General features: G+C 41.7%; 1 protein-coding gene across 1 annotated transcript; it reads right to left on the bottom strand.

Moving 5' to 3' along the window:
• Positions 1 to 252: 252 nt before the first annotated feature.
• porb (P450 (cytochrome) oxidoreductase b) lies at positions 253 to 27,937 on the bottom strand. The gene is made up of 16 exons (XM_085795461.1): positions 27,704 to 27,937; positions 20,744 to 20,931; positions 14,443 to 14,491; positions 13,472 to 13,600; positions 12,778 to 12,930; positions 9,759 to 9,883; positions 8,883 to 8,972; positions 8,423 to 8,521; positions 7,993 to 8,109; positions 7,700 to 7,818; positions 5,418 to 5,599; positions 5,174 to 5,323; positions 2,057 to 2,324; positions 936 to 1,081; positions 752 to 837; positions 253 to 503 (listed from the first exon to the last, which is right to left on the bottom strand). Exons 2-16 carry the CDS (start codon positions 20,920 to 20,922, stop codon positions 359 to 361), a joined length of 2,037 nt encoding a protein of 678 aa, XP_085651587.1. The 5' UTR covers positions 20,923 to 20,931; positions 27,704 to 27,937; the 3' UTR covers positions 253 to 358.

Below are 27,937 nucleotides of genomic sequence, written 5' to 3'. Positions count from 1 at the left end.
GTTTGGTCGGAGACCGTGGCTCGAGTGAGGCCTCCAGCAGACACAGGCTGATGGTTCAGCTATAAACCGTAGTTTACATAAATAGGAGAAGCAGACTGAAATTACTGAATGGGTTTATTACAACCTTCTGAGGTAGGGTTTGCCTCATGATCTAGGACCTGCCGCTTTCATTAACGAGGGCAAATATGAACAAGTCTTTTTTTAAATATATATATATGTATATATATATATATATATATATATATATATATATATATATATATATATTCAGTCCTGATAAAACAAGACGTACTATAAAAATAGACATTTTTAAAACCACTGCTTGAGTAGACAGAATGAGGCTGGTGTTACAGGCTTTTTAACTCCAGACATCTTGAGAGTAGCGTCCCTTGGTCATCAGTTTCTTGATGTAATCTGTGGCCTGGGTGCGTGTCATGCCACCCAGTCCTTCTGCCATCTCATAGAAGGCCGTCTGCACATCTTTAGCCATGTTCCTCGCATCCCTAAACCAGGAAGGAGAACAGTTCAGATTGAAATATATTTTGTTTTGATAATACAGACTGATATTAGCTGGCAATAATGTTCACATCTATCACGGTGCAAAGTAAAATCAAGTAATAGAAGTGAAGGAAACCATTGGTGAAACTACTTAAGCAATATATCACGACAGGCCGTGGTATATGCTCATTATACCACGGCTAAGGGGCGTTGTTCGGCCCGACGCGAAGCGGAGGACTAGTGTCCACATTACCCGCAGACGTAGATGTGAGAGTTTTCTGTGTGAATCAGCTTCCAGAGGTGCTCCATATCTTTCTTCAGGAGATGCTGCACGTACACCTGTATTTTGGAGAATGTAGTTGAAGTTGAGTGAACTCTGAATACAGTTTTATGTAAATATAGATGACTCAGCTTTAAGTGATGAACAGCAGTCGTACCTTGTGCTCCTGGTCTCTGGAGAAGGCAACATGAAGCTGTGTTAGGACTCCGTTCTTCTCTGCCTCCTCCAGCTCCTCCTGGTAGATATAATCCTCATTCTTGTGCCTGCAGCCAAAGAACATCACCGTCTCTCCAACCTCCTTTCCTATGAAAAGGTAACAGAATATTGTGAAACATGGTCAGACCCAAACTTCATCATGTTTTGTCTTCTTTGTAAGCTTTATACCACATCACAGTTCCTACGTATTTTCTAGTGTTTACACTGGGATCACCAATTTGTTCATTTGTATCCTTATTGTTTTTATATGTATGTTCTTGGTGAGCAGTAGTGCAGTGTGGGGGTTGCACAGACTAGTCGACCAGTCAATTAGTCGACTTTACTGCTCCACAATGACGTTTTGAACTAGTGATTTTGGCAGTACAAGAGGAGAGCCGCTTGAAGCAACAGAGTGCACTGAATGAAACTAATCCTTCACCCTAATTGATTTAAATTGTCTTCTATTTCTGAATGCATGGCCTTGGTAAACTTCATTATTAGTTTTATTCTAGGTGAGGTTGTCCACAGTGAGGACGTGGATGATCACGAGGGAGAGCCAGTAGTGGTGCGACTAAACGGATCCGTGTTGATCTGCGATCGCTCTCCACGGATCGGCCTGCAAGTGTTCCGTGAATCGTTGATGAAAAAAAAGGTGTGTGTGTAGTGTGGCGCACCGCCGCAGCCGAATAAGCAGGCAATTTAAAAGAAAAGAAAAAAAACTCCACTCATATAGGCAGCTCTACATCGCATAAAACAAAAACTGTGACTGAGCAGGACTGGAATGGTGATTAGGCCTGTGGGTCGTTTTCCTCTGCTTAGGCTACAGTATTTCCTTTTGCACTTATGTAGGAGTGCGAGTCCCTCCTCCTGTGATTGTATTTATGATGGTATATGAATGACGTCATCAGCAACTAGTCGACATTGACTTGACTTTCATAACATTAGAGTCGACTTTAAAAAACCTGAAGTCATGCAACCCCTATGTCTTTGAGGACAGAAATGATGAGGATATCGATTGTCTATCTTTGATGAGACATAAGGTTGTGAATAGACGGACAAACCACACACAGAGTCTGTCAGTACCTTGCTCTTTGAGCCAGCCCCTCTCCTGGATGAAGCCCATGAAGGGAGCGATTCCTGTCCCAGGCCCAATCATGATCACTGGGTTGGTGGCTTTGAAGGGCAAGCGGAACTGAGACTTGCGGATGTACATGGGAACAGTGGACTTGTGGCCGTTGTCAGAAACCAGCTTGTTTTTCAGCCAGTTGGTGGCAACGCCTTTGTTGATGCGACCAGTCTTGGTCTCGTACTCCACCACTACGGCACAGATGTGGATGCTGTTGGGGTGAACCTACACAACAGGAGATTTATGAACAACTAACTCCTGTAACATTTTTGTTAATGGCACTCCAAAACATACATATCAGTATAGTAGATTAAAAAATATGCCCTGAATTTCCTTCTCCTGTTATTTGAATTAGGGCTGTTCGATTTTGCCCAAAAATAAAATCTCGATTTTCTTCTCTGAAAAATACGATTTTTTTGTTAAATGACAAACTATTTTGTTTGCCGTTTTTGTCTTTTTAAATGGACCCAGAGTCTAATTAAAAAAATATCTATCTATCTATCTATCTATCTATCTATCTATCTATCTATCTATCTATCTATCTATCTATCTGGGGTGGAAAGAGTACCAAAAAAATCTACTCAAGTAAAAGTACAGTTACCTTGATGAAATTTTACTCAAGTAAAAGTAAAAGTACTGGTGTAAAAATCTACTCAAGTAAAAGTAAAAAGTAGTTCATTTAAAATTTACTCAGAGTACAAGTTACTTAGTTACTTTTTTTTTTGGGGGGGGGCTATAATGGCCAGAGATTGGCCTAACATTCTCTGTGCATGTCTCTGTGTTCCAAATTTGTCCCTTCTCCATCGATACACTGGTCTCCATCATCTTTTAGCTCCTGTGGCACCAACTTGATTCTGACCTTCTGAGCCAATCAGATGGACAGTTACAGTTACTGGCACTAAGGTTGTCACGATCATGATCATGATACTAACATTTTCAACTCAATATCGATATTAAGGAAAATATTCGATACTCAATACCATTTTCAATACGGATAAAAAAAGAAAAGAAAAATCTCTCTCTCCCTCTTTCACTCACACACACCTGTTTTTTTTACCGTCTTTCCTGTCTGGTCTCAAGGAGGAAGAGGAGGAGGAGGGGGGGGGGTTTACTGTAGGTTCTCTCTCTCTTGCCTCTTTTAGTAGGGAGGTTAAGCCCAAAAAATAGGCCTTTGACTTCAAGTCATGATGCAAAGCTCCCCTTTGGCATGGAAGTACCTTAGGGTCATACAAATAAATCTATCCAAAGACACAAGTGAGATCACACTTTGTATCTGAAATAAACACGTTTTTAAAATGGCTTTTTTTAATTGAGAAAACGCATGTTAAAAGCACATTCCATTTAGAATGTCCATATAAACTCATGCAGATCCCCTGATGCCTTCAGCTCCCGGATGTGATCTACAGCTTCTGAGACAACATGCAGCTGCTTGTATGACAGGATATTGGGTTTTATTAATGTAAAAACATTAATAAAACTATACTGATACTGATTTGTTGAACATCAGACAGAGTGCAACAAATATAGCCTACAAGTAGTTAAATAATAAGATGTAATTCATATCACAGTGGTGTCAGGAAAGACCAATTAGCCAAATATTGTGTTGGTCAAAATATAGGCCTACCTAGAACTAGTTACTGCTTGTGTATGTTGATTTAAAAAAGTAGAATTTACATGTATGACCCATTCTGGGTCATATTATACGTCAACTTAAGGTCAAAGGAAAAATGTTTCATTTCATTCATGCCATAATGGAATGTCTTGACTGGACTTTATGCTTCTTATGTGAGTCCGCCCTACAGATTGAAAAACATTAGATCCCTGTTTATCATTCAAACTGAGAAACATTCCTGAAATATTGCAATCATGTTACAAATAAGCTGTAGATCACATCCAGGAGCTGAAAACATGTAGTTTATATGGACATTCTAAATGGAATGTGCTTTTAACATGTGTTTTCTCAATTAAAAAAAGGCATTTTAAAAACGTGTTTATTTCAGATACAAAGTGTGATCTCACTTGTGCCTTTGGATAGATTTATTTGTATGACCCTAAGGTACTTCCATGCCAAAGGGGAGCTTTGCATCATGACTTGAAGTCAAAAGTCGCTTAACCTCCCTACTATTTACTGTAACTGCTCTGAAGCAGTGGGCTGCTTGTCTGTTCCTCTGAGCATGGCCATGGGTCTGACTGGGCTCCTACATTTAACTCAACGGACTGCCGGTCCGGCCTTCAGCCCCGGTGTGTCTGGCACGGTCACCATAAACGTAGCCGAATAGATGGACATGCCTGATAACGTTGTCTTTAATCATTAACGTCAGCTTTTAACCGCTAGCTGCGGCTAATGGCTAATATTAAGACGACAACATAGCGACGAGCCCTGTTATGCACTAACTCACGTAGCAGGGAGGGGGAAAGAGGTGTGTACCTGCTGCTGCTGTGTGCGTCTGTGAAGGGAGAGAGAGAGAGAGAGAGGCGGCAGCAGCGTAGCTACTTTTGACAACCCACACAGAGTTATATATTTTTTACTTTGTAACTTAAGCTATTTAAAATGTAACTAAGTAAATTTCTTCCAACAATATGTACTCAAGTAAAAGTAAAAGTACTGATTTTAAAAATTACTCAAAAAAGTACAAGTACACATAAAAGCTACTTAATTACAGTAACTTGAGTAAATGTAACTCGTTACTTTCCACCCCTGCTATCTATCTATCTATCCATCTATCTATCCATCTATCTATCTATAAACATGAGAGCTGTAACTGTGTAGTGGAAAAGGGCTGTTGGTCTTTTTGGCAACATAATCCTCACTGGTCTTAGCAAAATGCCGACATGCTTGTTTACAGTGTGTGGCGACAGCAGTGGGAGAGCGTGGTGGGAGGAAGGAGGCAGCAGTCATTACGATAATTCAGCACAGCCCAGATTCATGAACGGGGGCTTACCGTAATTACCCTAGTTAGAGTAAAAAAATCGATTTTTACGATTTCAAAAAATCGATTTTTACGATTCCAAATAATCGCGATTACGATTTTAAATCGATTCATCGAACAGCCCTAATTTGAATAGAGGATTACCTTAGAGGAGGAGGCAATGGAGTAGTAGCGAGCCTGCAGGCGAGGCAGCAGCTCACACAGGTGGTCAATAGGAGGCCTGAGGGACGGCATATCCTCCAGGATGGCGAGGATGTTTCGAGTGGCATCCAGCACCCAGCTCTGGTAGAGCGCCTGTGGAGAGGCAGCGAGAAAAAAAAAGACATGAAGTGTAAAGCGGTGACAAAAATGTTTGCATTTACATTACAACACCACCTCACTGACTGACCTTGCCCTCGGGGGAGGAGGACGCCATCTTGCGCATGTTCTCCTGGTCTTTGGGGTCGGAGGCGTACTGTGCCAGCTCATAGAGGACGTTGGTGCGAGGAGGGTGTGTGATGTCCAAGTAATGAGTGAGGGCTGTGCGGTAAGTGGTGGGGCAGGGGAAGGGGTGCTTCTTGTTGGACTCATCTGAGGAAAAAAACAATTTAGTTATTATTTGGGACTATAACAGTATTTGTCAAGTTTGTATCAAGGGCCAGTCGACAACATATACTACATGACAATAACACTCTAAGCACATATTTGTATATTAAAGCTATGGTCTACATTTTGAAAGAGGATGAGAAAAATTTGAAAAAAGCACCTCTCACACACCCCCGCCCCTCCCCTCTGAGCTCGTATGGCCCGCCCCTCGGGACCTCCTCGCGACACGCCTCCCCCCCTCCCCTCACAGAGCAGAGCGGAGCAGGCAACAAGCCTGCTGCCTGCAGAAACGAAACGCGGCTTTGAATGCAGAGTAAAATGTCATATTCACAGTCACAACTTCCACAATAAAACCAAAGATTACCTGTTCAACATAAACTCAGCACCGCCGCTGCTGCAGCCTGGGTCTCTCTGCACCGCGGCGCCGCGGAGCTCCAGGCCCCGACTCTTCCTGCTCCTCTTCCCCAGACACAGCACCCTGTCCTGGGTCACCCAGCACGAAGAGTCTCCTTGTAGCATGAGGCTGTGCTCGGCGCTAGCCCACTAATACCGCCTCGTTACCGGCAGCTGGTGCACAGCGGCGGCATCGCGGCTGGCGCCGCCGCTGTGCACCGCCGCTGTGCACCGCCGCTGTGCACCAGCTGCCGGTAACGAGGCGGTGCCAGTACCGTCGTCGCCGTCCCCGGCAACGGGACCGCGGCGACCGCTGGTACGAGCAGCGGCGCCATTAGCAACCATTAGCACAGCCTCATGCTACAGGGAGACTCCTCGCGCTGGGTGACCGGCCACAGGGTGCTGTGTCTGGGGGAGAGGAGCAGGAAGACCGGGGCCTGGAGCTCCGCGGCGCCGCAGTGCAGAGAGACCGGTCAGGCTGCGGCTGGAAGCGGCTGTGTGTCGGGGAGGGGAGGAAGACCAGGAGCTCAGCAGGGCCGCGGTGTGCAGGGTGCAGAGCACCCCGGTCAGGCTGCGGCTGGAAGCGGCTGTGTGTCGGGGAGAGGATCAGGGAGACTCGACGCGACACCGGTACCGGTAATAAGGGCAGCAACACATTCTGTGCTTCTGTACTGTGCTTCTCTGAATCCTAGTGGGGCTTTTTTTCGGCAGACCGACCGGGGGTGGGGGGCAGCAGGGGCTGAATTGGTGGGTTCATGTGTCTGTGGCTGAGCAGCTCAGAGCGGTTACAACTACTTGTAGTTTCTAAGCGGAGGGGGTGGGGACGAGGCGGGTCGAGGAGGAGCAGGAGAGACGAGGGGATAGGATGGAGGGTACGAGCCAGTGGGAGCCGGACGGGGCGCGCGGCGCCCATTGGTCAATTTCTATGCAGGCCCACGGCTGATAGACTGAATGGATTTTTTTGGTTCTTTTTGCTATTTATATTGTGTATATCGGACCACAGGACCATAATCACTGTATAAACGATGTTAATAATAATTACCAATGCTCCAAATCGTAGACCATAGCTTTAATGGATTTTGTGTTTCCACTTATTTCAGAAATGTCGATAAAATACTCAAAAGAAAAGCCTTAATCATCTACAGTGCAACCACCAAGTGCATCTAAAGATCTTCATGATGACAGGAATCACATTTAACTGACAAAAAGGTCAACAAGTTATATTACAGCAATTACATGTAATCGCAGTAATAACCATAAGTCACTTCCTGTGCAATACACCCACTGATATTCTGATATGAGAGTCTAGATATGAAGAATGTTCATTTAATCATGTTGATCATATGTCCTTTTCTTGCAGGAAAGTTTTGTGAGAACCTGTCCAGTTAATAAGCAAAGCAGCCTTGTAGATAGTGGAGGTATGCAAACAGCTTTGAGTGGTTAAGTTTAGAAAACACCTTCCTTGCAACGTAAGAGATAACGTGGCCGTTGCTAGGCAGAATGGCATCTCTTATGAGTACTCCACTGCGCTTAAATACTGACGACTTTCTCTGTGCGGGGAGCTCCTCTCCCATGACTCCGTTTCTGTGCACGACTTGAATAAAGAGACACTGACTTCAAGAACATGACCATGGGGTTTTTTTCCACAGATAATTAGTCAAGTCAAGGTGCTTGGGGCTTTCAATGCCATACCATCAAGGTTGTTGAGAGAGATAACCACATCAAGGTCCACTCCAAGGACTTGTCCGATCTTGTTCACCAGCGCAGAGTCATTTGTGGGGAAAACAGCAACATGGTCTCCTGACTCATATCTGAAATCACAGAATGTGACAGATTTAGACTTCGACCTGCTTCCATAAAGCCTTAAAACAGGACAATAACCACAGTGGTTCATGTACTTATGTCATGTCAGAGACATGTAAGAAGAACTTATTCAGTCATCACATGTCCAATTACTTTCTTAATTAACTGAATATTAGACTCACCTGATCTTGGAGCCTGTTATGTCAAGCTCCAGGTGCATAAGATGTCGATCGCCAGCTTTGTTGAGTCTGCGGTTGACAGTGACCGGGGCCAGGAAAGGGTTTTTCGAATCAAAGGGCCTGTGAATAAGAGAGAGACACATAAATATAAAAATGTATTCTAAAGGGGTTAGTTGAATAAAAAAAAAATACTAGGCTCTATTCTTTGATATACATAACATTTTAAATCAAAATGATAAGTGTAGAAAATGTGTTTCCATGTCCACAAGGGGGCAGAGAGCTTCATTTTTAGAAAATGACCTTTGATAAACTTTTGCAGTTGTGTTATAAATGTGGGTGAAATGTGAGCAATGACTGGGCAGACTGCACTTTAACAACATCCTGACCTTGTCCTGGCCTCATTAGAGAACATCGCCTCTGCTACAGTACTTACGGCTTCTGGACCTCAAAACTCTTCAGGCGACCGATCTCCCCCGTGTAGACTTTGTTCATGTTGACGTCGGTGTGCTCCTGTAGCGCGTACTGCCGTATGCTGCCAGGGGAATGATAATAATAATAATAAGTTAGACAATGAGGTGCTCTTCTACTTCTTTTCTGGTTAGAGAATTGAAAATAGTTGTAAAGGTGACACACATGTTCTTAATCCGAAGTATTACTCAAACATGCCTCTTTGCATTTGACATATAGCTGAAAGCGTTTCATCACATAATTCAGATTTAGCAATCTGTCTGTACCTCTACTGACAACAACAGTCTCTCTCTCACTTTGAGGAAAGAGTATAAATCTACACAGGGCTATACTATAGTAGGAAGTGCAAAGGTTTTGAGGTAAAGGTGAAACAATTCATAATGATGGTCAAAATGTTCATATTTATACAACACAATGAAATGCACCTTGATTCATCTCCCAGGGCCTCCACTCCAAAGTGCTCACAGACAGCCGGCCAGAACTGCTCCCTCCATGAAACAAAGTCCTCCTCCAGACTGAGGGACAAAAACACACCGTTTAAATTAACATTTCTTTCAAAGAGGCTGATGTCAGTTAGACTTTTTTCTTCACAGCAACATGAAAGTCTTTGAAAAAACATCTTAATTGTGATTATTTATTCATTTTGTGGCAGTTTCTTTAGAAAGTTGAACTTTGAAGTGAAATGACTTGAAAGAAAAGATTTTCCTAAAAATGCAAACTAAGACACACTCCAGTAGTAATGGACTGTTCTTCTCCCTCTCATTGAAATTAACAAGTTTAAATTTTATCATAAAACTGTGACCGACATACAAACACTTAAATAGTTAATAAGCTTAAACATGTTTAAATAAGCCTTTTTCAAATGTGACTTTACATGCAGGGCTTTTATACACATGAATGATGGTTGTGTGCATTTGTTAGTCTGTGGCTTAAGAGGTCTGTGCAGCGGTACAAACCTGCAGGTTATTCCTCATAAAAAACACATTTCCTAACTTATTAGATTTTATGTCTGTGAACATGAACATCTCAGTTCAGCTTCCCACTGTGTTCCTCACCCACTTATTTGGCTAATTTATGCCAGTCATCTGTGCAGTCACTTTGTTTTTAAACATCTTTTTTAACTCACATGCACAATTTTCTTTTGTTCAGCAAACTCAGCTGTCAGTCTTACATTGTGTTCCTATTACAGACTCATTGGGTTTTAACAATCACAGATTGTTCTTCATGACATGTAATTTGTGCTGCATCCGGAACCAGCTCTGCTTTTCTTCATAGGCTCAGTGGATTTCTAGATCACTTACTTCCCGTCGTCATCTCCTAAACCGAGGTCAAAGATGCGCTTGGCTCCCAGTTCTTCTAGCCTTTTGTCAACATATTTCCCCATTGCATTGTAGTGTTCATATGTCTTGTTGCCCAAAGCAAATACCTGAAGGCAGAACAAGGTGCAAAAAGGAAACTATTAGTCTGTGACATTTAACAAGCCATGACAGGAGAACACAGAGTATACAGTACATGATGAGCTTGTGGTTTTCAGTCGTTTAATGTCGTTAACAATCAATCAATCACAGCTTTGTCATTTGGAAGTAGTCTGTTCACCTGTTTGTGTTTGTTGCTATACGATAAAATGTCATTTAATCTATAAAATTACACAACATAAATCAAACGCCGGAGGAGATGATGAACAATCTTTTTGTGATTAATCTGGTGTTGCTGTAATCTAGAGCAGAAAGACAATAGAGAAGATTCAGCAGAAAGAACGTGACTGTGCCCAAGAGTTTCAGATTGCTCACAGTCAAGTTCTTCATTCAAATGAGGGCAGGGGATCAGTGCACCCCAACAATCACACACACACAGACACGCACACGGACCAGACATGACAACACACAAAGCCTTTTCTTTCATGACGCACACAAAGGCCGATGTAGTTCGTGCTAGTGAAGCCTGTGAACTCTGTATGAAAGAGCTGCAAACAAGACATAGTGTGACTCATAAAATAAACAGGTAATGTAGAAAGAACAGAGAACAAAGACTTGAGTTTAAATACAACTTGTATTATTTAGATTCAGTGTAGGGATAATGCAAATCCAGCCTGTATGGGTTTATCCTGTGCCAGTCAAATTTCCATGTAACATTACTCTTAAAATATGCTAAAGGGAAATCATTCGCATTCTTTTAAAACTGGATGACTTTTCCATCATTAGGGTGCAGAACTGAAGGTGTGGAGCAAAACTGAAGTTAGAGTAAATGTGGACATGTTGTCGCTCGAGCTCATATAATCATGTCACACCATGTCAAACTTAGCTTGAGGAGACATAAAAATAGACCAATGAATCTAATAACATGTTACGGTAGTTGATCGATGAAACATTACTGTAGATGGTGACTGTTTTGACAAACTTGATGAGTTAAAAGGTTCTGTAAACATGATCTTAAACAATGATAAATGACAGCGTGTGCATGTTAGTCAATTTGAGTGTCCCCAGTTAAAACGCTGATCCATCCCATGTTTAAAGACACAGGCCCCACCCACAGGGACAGTTCACTTTGCAGCGTACAGGTGAAACCGACCTCATAGAATTTCCATTGTGGAAAAAAAAAAAAAAACACTTTTCCCCAAAAAAGCTTCAGATAAATAAATTGAAGTAAGTCCCAATAGATAAATCCAAGACTGAATTTCCTTCAGAGTTTGACCATGGAGCTGATGCTAGTCTGGCTTTACCAAGAAGAAAATCCCACAACTGCTGAGAGGCTCCAGCTTTTCTTTTCCTTGATGTGTAAGTGACTTGATGACCACACAACAATACATCTGTTTTTCATTAGTGACTGGCTGCAGAAACTAAACTTACGTGCTCAGCAAATGTTCACTAGCTCAGCATTGCTGTGGAGATCCTCAGGGCGATGCTAGCACAGGCTAAGGGTTGTGTCTAGATGTCTAGTGTTTTGTTGGCACTTGTGTTCAAAAGGAAACATTATTTGTTTGCGCTCCCCGTTACAAAACCTTTGAGCCATTTCTAAACAAAATGAGTTGGTGGTTTTATATAGCCTAGAAATCTAGACGCCCCCTAGTGGCAGCAAAAATATTTGCTCCGTAGGTGGGTCTAGAAACGAGCCATAGGAACTTTTTGAGTCTCGAACACCGATTGTGTTCACCAATCACAGCACTCTATCTGTTTAGAGAGTCGTTGGGCGGGCTTAACGCGATGACGACATACATTTTAATTGGCTTGTCAGGCTAACGTCATCCTGCTCTTTGCTCTGATTGGTCGTAGCGCTACCCTATTGCGTGCAGAGGCAGTTTGAAAGACAGCCTTCATCCCGCCCCCTGGATTGAGCCGAAGTCTACCGGTCGTTTCCAGACTATACATTTTAATGATATAGTCTGGCTTGTCAGGCTAGGTTTTATAGGGATTTTGATGGAAAATCTCATGGGCTATACAACCTGATGAGATAACATACAGGTGCATCTCAATAAATTAGAAAATCATTGAAGAGTTTATTTATGTCGGTAATTAAATTCAAAAAGTGAAACTAATACATTATATAGATCCATTACACACAGAATGAAACATTAATGTACTTAATTTCTTTTAACTGTAATGATTATGGCTTACATTTAAAGGGACAACGAGGAGTTTTGGAAAAGCGAAGCGTTTTCACACTACATTTATGAGCCTCCGCGCGCACCGTAGAATTCTTCGACCGGCGCAAGACAGACTCATGTTTTCATTCATCAATAATTAAAGTCAGAGGTTCAAAGAGGTTCAGTTACCGTCGTAGTCCCGACCATAAACGGCAATACAGCGGCGTTATTCTCATGAGCGTCCGCGAAACCGAAAGTAAGGAAACGCTGGTCGGCTCGCCCAGCATTTCCACCATTATTTAAAATAACAAAATAACGATAGAGACAAAACGATATATTTATCGAAAATGGAGCCATTAACAAGTGTGGGTAGCGGAGATTCATCCACATTACAGTAACGTGAGACTTTTTTATAACCAAATAGAAACTCCTCGTTGTCCCTTTAATGAAGAGCTAAAATTTAGTATCTCAGAATTTTTGAATATTACCAAACACCAATTTAAAAAAGCATTTTTAATAGGAAATGTTGGCCTTCTGAAAAGCGTGTCCATCTATATGCACTCAATACTTGGTTGGGGCTGTTTGACTTGAACTACTGGAAATTGACTGGAATTGATATTCTAATTTATTGAGATGCACCTGTATTTCTACACCAACAACATGAAAATAATTCCTACACAATTACCTGTCAATTACGAATGTAACAATTTGAAAGAAAAGCCACGGCAATAGAAACTCACAGTGTAGTTAAGTCCACTCAGGTCTTCATCATCATTTTCCTGCAGCCAGTCGTAGAAGTCCTGGGCGTTATCGGTTGGGTCTCCTTCACCGTAGGTGGCCATGCAAAATATGGCGAGGGAGTTTTGGATCTCGGACAGACGGGCCATTTCACCCTGGGACACGAAAGGACCAGAAAATGAACAATGTGGAGCTAAAAGGTTTTTCTTCAATCTGTGACCAGCTGTTCCCTGAGAGTTGTCCCATCAGCAAAGTTGTTTCCCAGTGTTGCAATTCAGGAGCCTGACATCATTCTATTGCGCACTTTGTATTATTGTGACTCAGACAACCTGTGCACATAGATAGGAGTGTGTGCTGTCCTTGGTTGTCTGCCTCGTTTTACTACACAGTAGCCTAAATTTATAATTAGACGAGGCCACAGGTTGTTATTGGTTCATTTGGAGTCGGCCATGGTGCAGTCTTTGCATTGTATCAACATGACTGGACTATCGGCTAATCGCCACCAAGGTGTTAAACTGCATTTTGCTTTCCCACAGTCGCACACAGACTTAATCAGTCCTCAGCACTGCAGCGATACTTCACTTCATCAAATCATTCCCTGGCTGCTATAACAAGTATAAGCCACCAGAATTAAAAAAAGGTGTTACGTTAATTGTAATTATCAGAGTTATACATTGTTCCACCGATGCAGCTTACCATGTCGTACTCCTCTGGATCGGCAGCCATTCCTTTCATGCCATAACGCTGAGCATCTTTGGACAGTCTGTTAGCAAATTCCTCTGCGGTGCCCGTCTGGGAGCCATAGAACACAATGATGTTCTTGCCCTGGTTACAAAAAGACAGAAAATCATTTAAAACAGCTTTCCCCCCACAACTATTACTAAAACCTAACCTGTCTCTTTCATCCAACAGAGGCATGTATCTGTTAAAGTTTACTGAAAATATATAAACACATCATGTGACACAGCCAGTGTACAATGTAAAATAAAAACTGATACAACTTGACTTCCCATTGCTATGATATAGTTTCTCTCTACAAAAATTAACAGCTCCAGTGTATATGCATTTTTAAGGATCACAAAATATTTCTTCCATGCCTACATTGTTGCCATGATAATTCATAACAAAGAAAAACAGACAAATCCGAATAGCTGCAGGGACCAAACACTATTATGCCACCATTATGGTATCTGAACTATTTGCTGGAAAACCACATGATTCAAAACCAGAGTCTCTTCTCAAAGCTGGCTTGAAAACAGACGACCATCAATATCAAAACGGGGTTTCCAAATGTAAAACTGCACACATTAGCAAGGAGGCTACTATACCCCTCATAGTCGCACAGCAAAGACAGGAGGGAAACCAAAAACCAAAATGTATTGTTTTAATAAACGTAGCTGGAGGACACGATGAAGCCAGTATTTAACTCAAGGACTAAATGGCAGATTAAACGGTACAATTACTGGGGGAAACAAACTTCAAGGTTGGTGAAAGGCCACGACATTAACATACACTGTGTATTTGCGAGTTCAAAGTAAAATGCAGCAAAAGGGAACTTATTTACAGTGAAGAAATGAAACCACCGACACAAAATGACACAGGAGTGATGGGAACGATGATATGATCGGTGGGGAAAAAAAGACTGCTGTCACAGCTCCATCACTCACCGTTTTCTTCATTTTCTCAATGAAACTCGTCTCTCTCGTGGTGGGTGCTCTGAAAAAAAAAAAAGAGAACATTTCACTTAAGTTATTTTAGCCTAACTGACAGTATGTTCCTTTAAACATTTAGGCAGTGAAGTGCAGGTTAAACATGAAGCTCACTAACTGAGGAGTTGCCAAAATAATCTTTATAGAAATTAAAATGAGAAACATAGTCATCTCATTATATCTGCTACAGTGTGTTATAGAGCAGTTATCAAGTAATTATACAGTGCGTTTAATTCATAATTAATGTGTTTTGATTTGTTGTGGTGGAAGAACCTGTCTGATTACACTGCATAGATCACTGAACGTTCAACGTGGTTCAACAGGTTCATCAATCAACTGTGGAAAAGGTCACAAACAGCAGGGTAAAGTTGTGCAATGGGTCGACATTACTATTTACTGATAATTAGGGAAATCACATTTTCACAAATAAAAGTGAGAACTGTGTTGGTCAAATTTAGTTTATTTTAAGCAAACCAAGAGATATAATAGAATATATATAACATATCTAATGATCTAAGAACATGTTATTGCTTAGATTGCTCAGAGTTTTATACGATCAGTGTTTCATTAAATGCTTATTCACACTATTCCAGGGAGCAACAGAGCAGTGACTCAGCAGCCACACATGCATCAGTCATGCTGACCGTTTGTACATGCACGTACCACTAATATATTACGCAATTATAATATGATTAAAAGGGAAGCGGTAGATTCTGAATCATTACAACGTACGCCTCATGCTAATTTAAAAGCCTGAGTCAGAATTACCAAGGAAGTAATTAATGGATGGGAACAGATCAAAACAACAAGTGTCAGTAAAAAAAAAAAAAAAAAGGAACATTGGAAGCTAAATCTATTATCAAACCAAATAAAAGGCAACGCCACTTTATTCGGCATCAAAGCTCTAAGTGGACAGCTGCAATTCTGTCGGCACCGAGAAAGGAAACAAAAAGGCCACAAATAGTCGTGTGAGAAGAAAATTTCTCAGATTTTCTGTATCAAGAAGCACAAGACTATAAGATAAACCCTCAAATCTTGAGTAAAATATGGAATAAAGGGGAAACAGATGTATAGAAAAGAAAATCATTTCAATTATGATCCAAAAAAATGACAAATCTACACATAATTTACCTTTAGAGAGAAAAAAAAAGCAATTCCACTGAACTGGAAAATGTACTCACATAGATAATATTTCAAGTTTGGCAACAATAGAGAAAGTCTATTAAAGCAGAAGTAAGTGGTCCGGTCGTTTTCGCTAATGCTGCGTTCCAGGCAGGCTTTTGAAATCGTAAATTACAGCTTCAAGTCACAACTTACGACTTTGTAGCGTTTCAGGCAACCCACTCGTGTTTTTCCGACCTGTTTTACCAGTGAAAGTCACTATAACGGCCACTCGTAACTTCCGACCGGTGAACTCGTACCAGATCGAACTGGTACCACTTCACGGTCGGAAAAATACGAGTTTCCTTGAACGCACCATAACAGTCCTCGTCCCTACGTCGCCACATTCACGGCGTCCCTTGGCTGCACACACAGCACTGCATGCCGTTCTCTCTCCTCATTGGATAAAAACTGTAGGATACGATAAATGTTTTCTCCTCGGCTCAGAGCAGAGTGACTGACAGACTCGTGTTTCAGTCCAAACACTCTATGTAAGTCATTGCTGTCGGAAGATATAACTATTTAAGACTTATATTAACACAAATATATCACTTACTTCTGCTTTAATTGCCTATATAATATATTCAACTGTTTTCTTTTTATCTAACCTTCAGCAACTTTATACATGAATTATGAGAGTATTTACTAACTGAAACCACATGATACCATTTTCTCTCCAACACACATTTCAGACAATTTACAAGCTGAGAAGCAGAGTGCAGAGTGCAGGCATTTGGGGCTGATGCCCAACACGCCATAAAAACTGCCCCCATCCCCACGGTTAATGTGGATTACGCTCTGAAGCAAAGTGTAAATTCCTGATCGAAAATGTAAAAGAATGAGGCTTTGCCCTGGAGCTGAAGCATTCCTCACAGCTTGAGCAGGATCTGTCTAAACTCTTATTAGCTCACGTCGTCTGCCTCACCGGCTCCACGGCCATTCAACAGTTGTGCATCAACAGGCAGGTTATCACTCTTCAACATCTGTGGTGAGGTGACGTCAAATGCAAATGTCTTGTAAACAAAAAAAATGCAAACTACTACTATTCTGAAAGGCTTTGTAGAAATTAAAAACGAAACAGGAAATAAATTGTGGTTGGAGACAAATCGCTTGTGTTGCAGAACTAATAGTTACAAGCTGAAAGTGACCAACATTACTTAAAGTAGTCCAAGTTGTATTTACATCTCCAATAACGGTGTCTCAAAAATTAGGAAGTAACCTGCAAGGACTGCAGGTACGACTCTAATAACATTTGGCTTTAATTGAGGAAATGGATCCGGAGAGGTGGCAGCGACATTCACCCATAACGCCAATTAAATTATAAATTGGTATTAACAGCAAATGCAGATAGGCTCATAATCTTGAACATGGACTCTTTTCTGCTGTGTCTGCTGGGGCTTGAACAATTGACTGTTCAGACCAAATACTTCATATTCTATGTATATACTGTCAAAATTAAATGTCCATTCATTCATCCATACAGGAACTGAACCTTTTTCAAACAGGCCCGCTGCGTTGGTTCAGTCCCATTTAAACAAGGATGTGATCCTGTGAAGCTACGATCACTGTCACATTTTTCCATTTGATGTCCTGACACCAATAAAATGGAAATCAAACCTCATGTTGAGTTTGTTTACTGAATAACATCTCTTACATAACACACAGGGAACAGTGAATGTTTAAAAATATATATATACACATATACACACTTCCCAGGCTGTGATAAAAACAAGCATCTACACATTGTTTGTAGAAAGTCATGAGTTGGATACTTAGAAAGATGTGTCATTCAAAAACTTCCCAGTGTGATCTGAGCTATCAAAACTCAGCAGCAGCAGCAGCAGCAGAATTAAACAATGGCAGCTGGTGGTAAAGACAACTCCTGACACACATCGTTAAACAAATCGATGTCACCGAGCAGTAAATCAAACACTTTACTGACCTCTCAGCAGCATCTCTCCTGTCCTCTGGCAGGGAGAAGACACAGCCCATGGCATGCAGCCCTCTAGCTCACCGCTGCCTCTAGCACCACTGGCTAGGCCACGCCGGAAACCACCACGCTCAAAATCAAAAGCAGGTCGTCAACACTCCACAACCACAAGATGGGGGGGGAAAAAATGTAAAAAAAAAAAAAAAAAAAAAAACAGTCCAGAAAGGCAGCTGGACACTCGCAGGTTTGGAAGAGCTGCCTGCTTTCACCTCAGAGGCTCCAACACGATCTGAACTCTGCCTCTTCCTGTGCTACCAGCAGCAGCGTCTGTTCTCCATACACACACGCACAAACACACACACACACACACACAGAGAGCACAGCAGCCTACAAGCCCTGTCAGTGTCTGGCAACCGCTGAGGACACAATGGTGGGAAACTGACTTTCCCATAAAATGTAGCAGAGCTGCAGACCCACAATTTTTGACTCACACAAACACACACTGAAACACTCTAGGGCTGTGAATGCCTTCCTCCTCATCCCCGCCCCTTTCCCTCTCCGGTCTGAAAGGTGTTCGCAACGAAAAAGTCCACAAGATCCATTCTGAGAATTGGGCTAGTTATCAGAGCAAACTCCTCGGTGAGACCATTGAAGAGGGGGGGGGGGGGGGGGGCGTGAATGGTCTTTTTTTTTTTTTTTTCCCTGAAGTATCCCCCGCCCCCATCTCACTGGAGGAGAGAGGGGAATGTCATTGCTATAGCAACCTCATTTATCATAAAAGGATTGCATTTGTGACATGGCTCTACTCCAATGGCAGTGCAGCTCAGCCCACACACACACACACACACACACACCAAAAAGAAAAAAAAAGGGGGAGTGGGGAAAGAAGAATTTAAAAAAAAAAAAAAGTAACTCAGGGCAAAGAAAGGGTTGCTTGTCTTTTGCCTCAACTTTCCACCTTTGGAGAGGACTCACAAAAGGAGCTTGGCTCGGCCCTTCGCGTTTGTTCTCTAGGGAACTTTCAAAACGGGTTCAGGGCCAAAAACAAAAGCACAGGAAAGACATGGAAGACTACACCCCCTTCATAACAGTTAGGTAATCACTGCTCCCTTTGAGGGGAGGGGAGACCAGCTTTTAGTGTTTGTGTTGCTCTATGTTCCCTTCCTGTATTCCCGCCCTCCACAGACACACACTCTTCCCCAAAGCAAAACATGTCCTCCAGGGGTCTCTCCCCCTTTTCGAGCCAACCTCCTGTTTTCACACAAATGAGGATCAGGATCTCCCTTGCTCAGCCTCCAACACCGTCTCCATTCACACAGCCAACGTAGGACCTCAGCCACACGGCCAGTGTAGCCGCCCGCGGCTTTTACTGCGGTGACCAGAAGAAATTGCGTTGTGTTTGCGGAGGGACTAAATAAAAATGCGACCAGTGGAAGGAGAGGGGAGTCCGCTGAAATCAAGCCAAGCCTCCATCACTCCACTGATAAGTGAGGAGGGGAGGGGACAGAGGAGGGAAGGCTTGCCTCACAGGCGTTGACACCAGAGAGAGAGAGGGAGAGACATCAGATAAGTTTGTGAGAGCGGAGAAAGAAAGACGGTGCAAAAAGAAGAAGGGGGCAGACGGCAAAGGTCGCTACTAGTGGAACATTTACAAGAGCCTGAAGAGCCGTGCACTCTCACACACTTGCTTCAAGGCCAGTTTAGTGACAGCTTGTGCACATAATTCAATGGCAGAGAGTCTCGCTGAGGGAAAACATTTGTTTCCTTCGAGCTGCTCGTGTGTAACAAGACAGAGACAGATCACCAGAGAAACATGCAATTACCCTCATCATTCTTCTCTGATGGAAACATGCGCAGCTACAGTGATTAGTCAGTAACTCAATTAGCTGACAGACTGAAAATTAATCAGCAAATAATTGCTTTGGTTATTTCTTTATGCAGCAACACAGAACACTTGATGAGTCCACCCATGTGTGCAGGGTTTCAGGGACATTTCAAGCTTGTTTCACTACTTTCTGTCCTTTTGCAGAGAAAATTATTTATTAACTTATCAAGAAACTTACAGGTCCATTAAGCCCTAACAACTAAAAGACCCTCATAACCCACAAACTGGCTCTACAATATTCAATAAAAAATATCCCTTCCAGCTGCAGAACAAGATAATCTCCTGAAACTTCAGATCGGCGTGTTTTTATGGCTTTTTGCACAATTTTAAGTGCGACTGTGGACAAATAATCACTTGATCTCACAGGACAGACAGAGAGTGTCTGTGGCTTTCATCTAAAGTAAACAACAGAACATCTTTTTCCATTTTTAACACCAATTTCCAACAATAAACACCTGAACACCCCCTGGCGTATCCACACACAGGTCACTGGTGAGTTCAAGCCATTTTTGACAGGAGGTTACGTTGATAAAGAGCTGAGATCAGCGCCGGAGATAATGTGAAGTTAATTGCGCACAAAGAACATAATGTGACCAAGTGAGACGAAAGCTGAACTGACCGATACGACTTCATAATTTCAGGTACATACAGTGCTGTTTTCGGAGCTTTTTGTTCAGCAAAATCTACTCACAACCTGTTACTGAATAAACACAAGGTGCTGAGATCCAACTTTATCAAAAACCGCGATCCATGCAAGCAAACTTTGGACACACGGTCCTGAGCTGTATTGTTTGAGTACACACGTGTGTATTGTGTTTACAATCAAACTATCAGGAGCTAACACTTAAAAAGACATGTTAATATTTGCATTATGAGCTTCATAGAAAACAGTAGTGATGCAATATCTAGATGAAAAAATCTTAATGAATGAGGATGATGATTAAGACAGATCACTGTTGACACCAAAGTAGAAATGTATTTGAGTATAAAACTAGTGTAAAAAAAAATACCTTGGTGATACTTGGTCATGTCAGCTCAAATCAAACATGTGTTTTACTGTCAAATGTTTGCTTAAGTAATAAAAACTAAAATTTGATAAGCCAATAGGCCTTAAAGTAAAATACAATACACATTATTCTCTACACAAGATTTTTTTTTTTTTTTACTAAGAAAATAAGCCTCCTTTTTTCTCTTAAGAACACACTCAAATCTGAATCAACACTTAAAAGTAAAATCTTTTTGATAAAAATTTAAAACCCAGGTGTGCCCGGACAGAGACTCACGGTGTGTCGAGTTTCTTGAATTCAGGGATGGGATCGGGCTTCTTCCGGGACATGAACCAATAGATGACAAGGCCGATTATCAGGGAAAAGAGGAAGATGTCCAGGTTGCTGAAAAGAGGCTCCTCTTCCTCCGCCATGGCTTCGGTGTGTGTGGTGGTCTCGGCGTCCATGTCTGCCATGTTGACACTCTGCATGGGGACAGTGAGAGACAGCTATGAGGCCAATAATAATAATAATAATAATAATAATAATAATAATAATAATAATAATAATAATAATAATAAATTTTATTTATAAGCGCTTTTACAAATGCTCAAAGACACTTTACAGTTTAAAAATCATAAAATGATGATAATATATCTTACATAATGCGGAGAGTGTTCTGTGACCAATAGGGCTCCAGGGGCTAACTTTTTTTTTCTAGGAGCACAGTGGCCCCCAACTTAAACTTTTAGTGCAAGCAGAAAATGTAGCACACTGTAAATTGACTTGTAAAACAAATATTCACATTTCCTTGTCATTCATGATCCTCACACACGTTGGTCTGACACCTGTAATGATTCCTGATACTTTGAGTCGCCCCTTCTACATTTTACCAGTGTTAAAAAAAAAAGGCAGATTTACTGGTTGGACATGCGCTAGTAGAAAAAAATGTACTTGCACAGTCTCAAATTTTCATTTAGGGGCAGTCTGGAGCAGTCATTTCACTTATCATTTAGTGAAATGTGCAAAGATTTGACATTTCCAGCTCATGCACATACCGTATTACAAAGTGTAAAGCATTTAGCACATACAGTAAAATGGTCACTATGTGTTATTTGGAGTGTAAACAGTAAAAGTTATGCAAAGTGCAGATTTAAATGGTTTAACTAGTCTACAGACTGAAAGGGAAATCAACAAACTGTTCATGAGATCTATTGTTTAAGATGAAGATCTGTTTACCTAAGCCTAACCCTGCGTACTTGATGTCCTTTCTGACACCAACTACAGTGTAATTAAGCAAATTTGTAAGGAGTGTTTAATATCGGCTGGAGGTGCAACTGTAATTTAAAACCTGTGGCGTGGTATTTAAAAGGTGCTTTGTGCCTACAGTCTCGGTTTTGAAAAATTCCAGCTGAGAAAAAAAAGCAGGAACTCAGAAAAAAACTGGTTCCGCCGCTGCACAGAACGATATGATTGCTAACATATGTGAGCTGTATCCTATGTGTTATACCATCCAAGGGCAGCTTTTGTGCAAGCATTATTGGACAATTGCCTCTTCCACGTGGCTCAACTTATTACAACATTGTATAGTATGCTTTCTATACCCGAGGAATTTGTTGCATGTAGGGCTGAAACGATTCCTCGAGTAATTCGAGTACCTCGATTACAAAAAATGGTCCGAGGATTTTTTTCTGCCTCGAGTTATCGTTAATTTAATTGTAGTTCAAGCGGCCGCACGGACTACTTTCAATGTGGCACAACGTGCGCCGTAACGTAACCTATGAACGTAATAACCGTGCGGGGCTCCCCCAGCCCCCCTGTAATCCTCTCAGCAGGCACGCCGATTTTTCCCAGTGGCCACCCGTGGTACTGCAACAAAAAATCCCATGCGGCCCAGAAAGGATTTTTCCCATAGACCGCAATAGTAAAAGAGAAGCCTGTAAAACTGTTCACAGGACACTTCCAGCTGTAACCTCCGTTAATTACTAATCTTTGTATTCTATATTTTTAAGTCATGGACTTTTTATCCGTCAAAATGTTTTCTAACGGCCAGAAAAGCCACAGAAAAGTCTCATTTCTGGCCGTGACGTCACGGCTGTGTCCGTGCACCAGCAGTGCGCGGTCGTGTGTGTCTCGGGACCGAGGATGCCTGAAACTAATGAGACTCTGTCCGGTGCTAAAATCACTCAGAAAAGTGGAAAACACGGCTCAAAGGTGAGTTTTTGTTTGGTCACATCGAGTTAATTTAACTTTATGATAGTTAATGTCTGTTATTAGTCTCTTGTCAACTCGTATTCTTAAACGTAACGTTTTAATTGATGAGATCGCCTCGTAGTGACTGCTTTTACTGACGTGAAACCGGATTGTTTTACATTACTTTCCCTGTAAAACTCATATTTTTCAGTAATTTTAGCTTGATAAGTCATTTATGCTGTCTGCATGTGTCTGTGTGTGTCAAATGATGTCTGTATGTGTCTGTGTTTGTGTGTGTCAACAGTGTCTCATCGCGGCTGATGTTCTACACCTGTTGCTCCGTTCACGTCAATTTATTTTACGGCTTAATTAATGCCACGGTGGTAAAATGTAAACCGAGACTTCTCCAGACTCCTCCATGGTCGGTGTGTGTCGTGTGTGTGTCCTGACGGTGCAGCTGCTCCCCGTCTTCACCGGGGCCGGAGGAAGAACCGTGGACGTCCTCCTCATCCTCCAATCTCCTCCTCACCGTCGTCAGTGTGTGTTTGTTCAATGTCAGTATGATAAATGATCACTTAAACTCATCATCATATTATTAAATTGTTCGGAAAAAAACAAACATGCTTGTGACTTTTTTCTGCTTCTACCAAATCCAACATCAACTGTGTCTGAGGCATCGTGTTTAATTAAAATGTCTGGTTCTGTAACAGCTGTATTTAGTGGACACTGATATTCTGTGTGTTGTGGAAATATTGTAAGGTTAAACTGTTGAATTACAAAGAGTCTCATCCACCTGAAGGCTTAATGATGATGATGAAACTATGAACACAGCCAGTACAGACAATTATTAAAAGGAAGATGCATTTGCCAAAGAGTTCTAATTTTCTTTAATCACAGCTGTGGTTGATAAAAACAAAACACGTGTGACTATACTCCACCAACATCCTGTAAATACAACTGGTGAACTGTGCAGCAAGTTAAATATACTATTCAATATAAAAAAGGTAAGAGTAAAGCCTCATTACATTATTTGAGGTGTTCTGTGGTCATCTCTGTCATGTTCAACAAAAATACAGTTAATTATGATTTATTTTCCATTGTGATTTAAGCTTACAGGTTCGGACTAACTCGTTTTCAGTGTAACATCGTATATTAATTAACTGTCAAAACGATTTAACGATCATATAAACGACCGTAGTAAACCTACGATCGGCCGTCTTACTTTTTAAATCATTATCTTTGTTTTAAAGTCCGTGTGAGTCCTGTAAAAGTCTTAATACTCATTCCTTAAAGGTGTACAGAAAAGAAAATTGAATTTGAGCCCACTCTGGGTCATAAAATTAGTGTAATAACTCATCTATCAGGCGATGTAGGCCAAACTTTGTGCAAAATTCTATTTTTGAGTAAATCCGTGATGAAAGTGTGTATTTTAGTGTAGTTTTTTTTTTCGTATTGGATAATGCAGGCGCACGGATTATACGTCAGCCTGTACAGGATTCACTAGCCACTGATATTGGATCCGTAATCCGTCATTCAAACGTCTGAGACACGCACAGTCGCACACACACACGGAGCTCGGGCTCGCCCCAAACTTTGAATGTCCCGCCCGCTCGATAACGACCAATCAAATTCATTTTCCTTACTCGGGTAAACTCGTGTTGCAGCTCGTGACAACTCGGCGCGACAAACGGGACAAACGGCCATTTCTGTACACCTTTAAATCCACAAGTAACACATACATGAACGCGCAGCGCCAAAACTAGAACGGCGGTTGCTCGTTCTCATTGCCCCAGGGCATGATGGGAGACCGCAGAGCATTATGGGGGGTGACTCAACTGCGCATGCTCTATGGGCCGCATAACGCGGAAGTAAACCCGGAAGTCAGAAACTTTTTCGGCGTATGCGCCAGGCGAGCAACTTTCATTGAAATGAACGGCGGCCATTTTCCGGTCCGGTATCCAGTTAATATAATACATCCATGGGCTCCCCCGCGGCCGTCCGCCGCGGATGACGGCGGAGATGGGGAGGAGGGGGGCGGCGGCGAGGCGATGGCCGCGACGACCGGGGGGGGGGGGTGACGGTGGCGACGGTGGCGACAACACAGCAGAACAATCCTGCCTAGGAGCTATCCATGGTTAGGCTACTTAACCAAGTCTCTTGAAATATCAAACAAAGAAAAGGACTATGGACTGTGGAAGCTTGAATGGCCAAAATACTGAAGTTATCATGACGTGAACCATATGTTGCGGTGAGACCGTTGATTCGGTAGAAACCCGGCTTAACGGGCGGGCGGGGGCGGGGGGGGGGGGCGGACGTATAGGTGTTTGACTGAGGGAGAAAAAGGCGACAAAAAGATAGAAAATGTCTCTCTATAGGCACTATAGTTGTAACACGGCCCTTGCATACCACAACAGCACGTCTTCCATGTTGCAGCATCTCCGCAGAAAACATTTTTGATATCTTGAAAGTAATTTAATTTAATTTATTTTTGATATCTTGAAAGTAATTTAATTTAATTTATTTTTATTTGTGTTTTATTTATTCTTATTTATGCTAGCAGCAGTCGCCTCTTTGGTAATGTTTCAAGACCAGAAAATACTTGCTTGTGAATTTAAGAAATAAAAACAGTTGATTCTACAAAAGGAAACCAATTGGTCATTCATTATTAAGTGAAATATGTTATTTTCTCTTGTGTATTCATAATTGCTCTTTAACCAAGCAAAAATACGTTTTATCCGATTACTCGATTAATCGATGTAATTTTCAGTAGAGTACTCGATTACTAAAATATTCGATAGCTGCAGCCCTAGTTGCATGCTTTTTGTTTGGATGCAGCGACAGCAAATCCTCTCAAAGTGGGCACGAGAGGGCTTCATGTTCTTGGCTCTGGGTTCACAATTTGGTTCAAGGAGTCAAAACAATGGGATCAGGTTTTCTCCGATTCTGTGAGCTGACTGCCTAACAATTACAGTACAGTTAGACTGTACTCACTTTCCTCAGCTATGCACACAATCATCACAACTCTTGTTCACTGTTATACTGCTGACTCACAGGTAACTATGTACAGAGTTCACCCTCTGCATAGATATAGATCGCAGTCACGGTGACTTCATGTTCTGCAACACTAGTCTAAATACCTGGACACGTAAGTAAGAATCTCAAATAAACTCACTAAAGGTTGTGAACCTTTCCAACAATCACATTGGCAAAAGACTTTAGACACATAACTAATCATCTACTACTAGTGGCGTTTCATTGGTCTGTAAAAATTGTACTCACTAGTTTTATAGTGGTAATATTCAGTGATGTTGAAGTATTTCATACAATATTTCATCATAACATTTAGACATTAACAAATCACAACATTGGAAACCTTTATAGAGGCTGTACGTTTTGTTGTTGTTGACATTTTCTCTGTTATAAAGCATCAGATATTTCTTTTTTTTTTTAAGTATATTTTTTGACCTTTTTGCCTTTATTGGATAGCACACAGTAGAGATAGACAGGAAAGGGGGAGGCAGAGAGAGGGAGAATGACATGCAGGAAAGGTCTGCCCGACGCGGGATTCGAACCGGGGACGCCTGCGTTGAGGACTGTAGCCTCTACATGGGGCGGGCGCCTTAACCACTGCGCCACGCACTGCCCCTTCTGTCTAATTCATTTCTAACAATGAATGAATGAAGGCAGGCTGAAGGTTAAGATGACCCTGTGAATAATGATCTACATTTCAACAGCACCACAACAAACCTAAGATCTCCCAGGAGAGAACAAGCATCACGCTATGGTAACTACCTCGCACCAAACCACTCACACTTTAACGGTATCTATGCTGCTGACTACCCTGCTTAAATGATCTCCCAGCAGGATCAATTATCAGCTCGAACTGAAAAAACAAGTGCCTCCTGTGTCAAGTTCACAGTGTATCAGGTGGAAACAGGACGACTCTAGTTGAACAGGTAGTTTTCTACTGGTACCTTAAGAGCTTACATTTTTCATGCTGGTCTCACAAAGTGAAAAACACGACATAATACATCAGCAACTATTTAAATAAATAATAATGCTTTGTTTAATAATGTATTAATAATGTATTATTCTAGTAATTTGAGTCCAGCTTCTCAACTGTGAGAATTTGCTACTTTTAAGTCATCTGTGACATTAACTTGATTATTTTTGGGTTAGGACAAATCAAACAAGCAATTTTCTGACATGTTTTAGAAAGTTTTACTAATCTGGCCAACAGACCTTTTTCTTTATGCTCCCGAGACTGTGGATACAGTTTAAAGAGCCATGAATAATGCTGCTGACTAACACACAGTGCATCCAAACCCCCTTCGGTTAAATACAAGTTCATCATGTGAAAGAGGCATTGATAGCTGTTTAACCGGGGGTTAAACAGCTATCAATGATCAAATGATCAATGAAAAAGACTTTCTCGAGGTTTACTACAGTTCATCCTCATGACTTCTGCTGAAAGCAAACAGTTGAGTAACATCTGAGATAGGGGAACCGGTCTCCGACAGCATGTGCACACAGCTCCAGTTGAATGGCTATCAGCTTGATGTGTTTATAATAATAGAAATCAGTGGTAGCTGAGGAGATTAATCTCTTTCTTAAAAAAAAAAAAAAAAACATCACTCTGGTTAAGACAAAAACAGAGAAATGTCCATGAAAGCCAGCGGGAGTGGACTTGGGGCCCTGGCTATTACCTGGAGCGTGACTGGCTCTGACTGAAAACACAACACTGTAAAACAAAACACAGACTTATTCAGATATAAAACAGTGCTGCCTAAATCACGATACGTATAAAGCTGGTGTGACTTAAATGTTTAAAACTGCACATGCTACAGAAACGACTGGTCAAAGCGAGATGTGATTAGCCTCAGTTTGCGCAACAGTGGCACGTATCTCAAGCTAACATTGGCTTTAAAAGCTACATACCCCTCCTCTGTTTTGAGTTTCGACTTGGAAAGTGAGTCTGCTGTATCTGAGGTGTGGGACCCACGGACTGCCACAAACTGGAGGTGGACATAAGTCAGGTAAAGTGAGAGTTTGGTGATGTCTTACCTTTGGCTACCGTCTTCGTGTCGGGCTCACACTGAGCTCCATACGGAAGGAAACTTTACGCCATGTAGGATCGTACCAACTCCGCCCCGGCAGCGGGGGAGGACTCTCATACTTTCAAGCCCAAATACAACTTTTCCGGTGGTGTTTTCACTCTTTGTGAAGTGCAAGATATGTGATTTTTAAAAAGACAATTCTGCTTTGAATGGACTATTGGATTTCTTTGTGTTTGTTTTT

Source organism: Trachurus japonicus, chromosome 13 (assembly GCF_045865225.1).
Source record: "Trachurus japonicus isolate A0001 chromosome 13, Traja_1.0".
NCBI classification, from domain to species: domain Eukaryota; kingdom Metazoa; phylum Chordata; class Actinopteri; order Carangiformes; family Carangidae; genus Trachurus; species Trachurus japonicus.
The sequence above is the reverse complement of the archived record's forward strand: the minus strand, read 5'-3'. Positions and strand labels throughout refer to the sequence as shown.

Excerpts from the sequence above, each read along its gene's own strand:
- porb (XM_085795461.1), bottom strand. The coding sequence starts at position 20,922 with ATGGCAGACATGGACGCCGAGACCACCACACACACCGAAGCCATGGCG. Across the intron at positions 8,973-9,758 it reads TTAGGAGATGACGACGGGAA|TCTGGAGGAGGACTTTGTTT; the intron begins GTAAGTGATCTA and ends TTTGTCCCTCAG. Across the intron at positions 8,522-8,882 it reads GCCCTGGGAGATGAATCAAG|CATACGGCAGTACGCGCTAC; the intron begins GTGCATTTCATT and ends TTCCCCTGGCAG.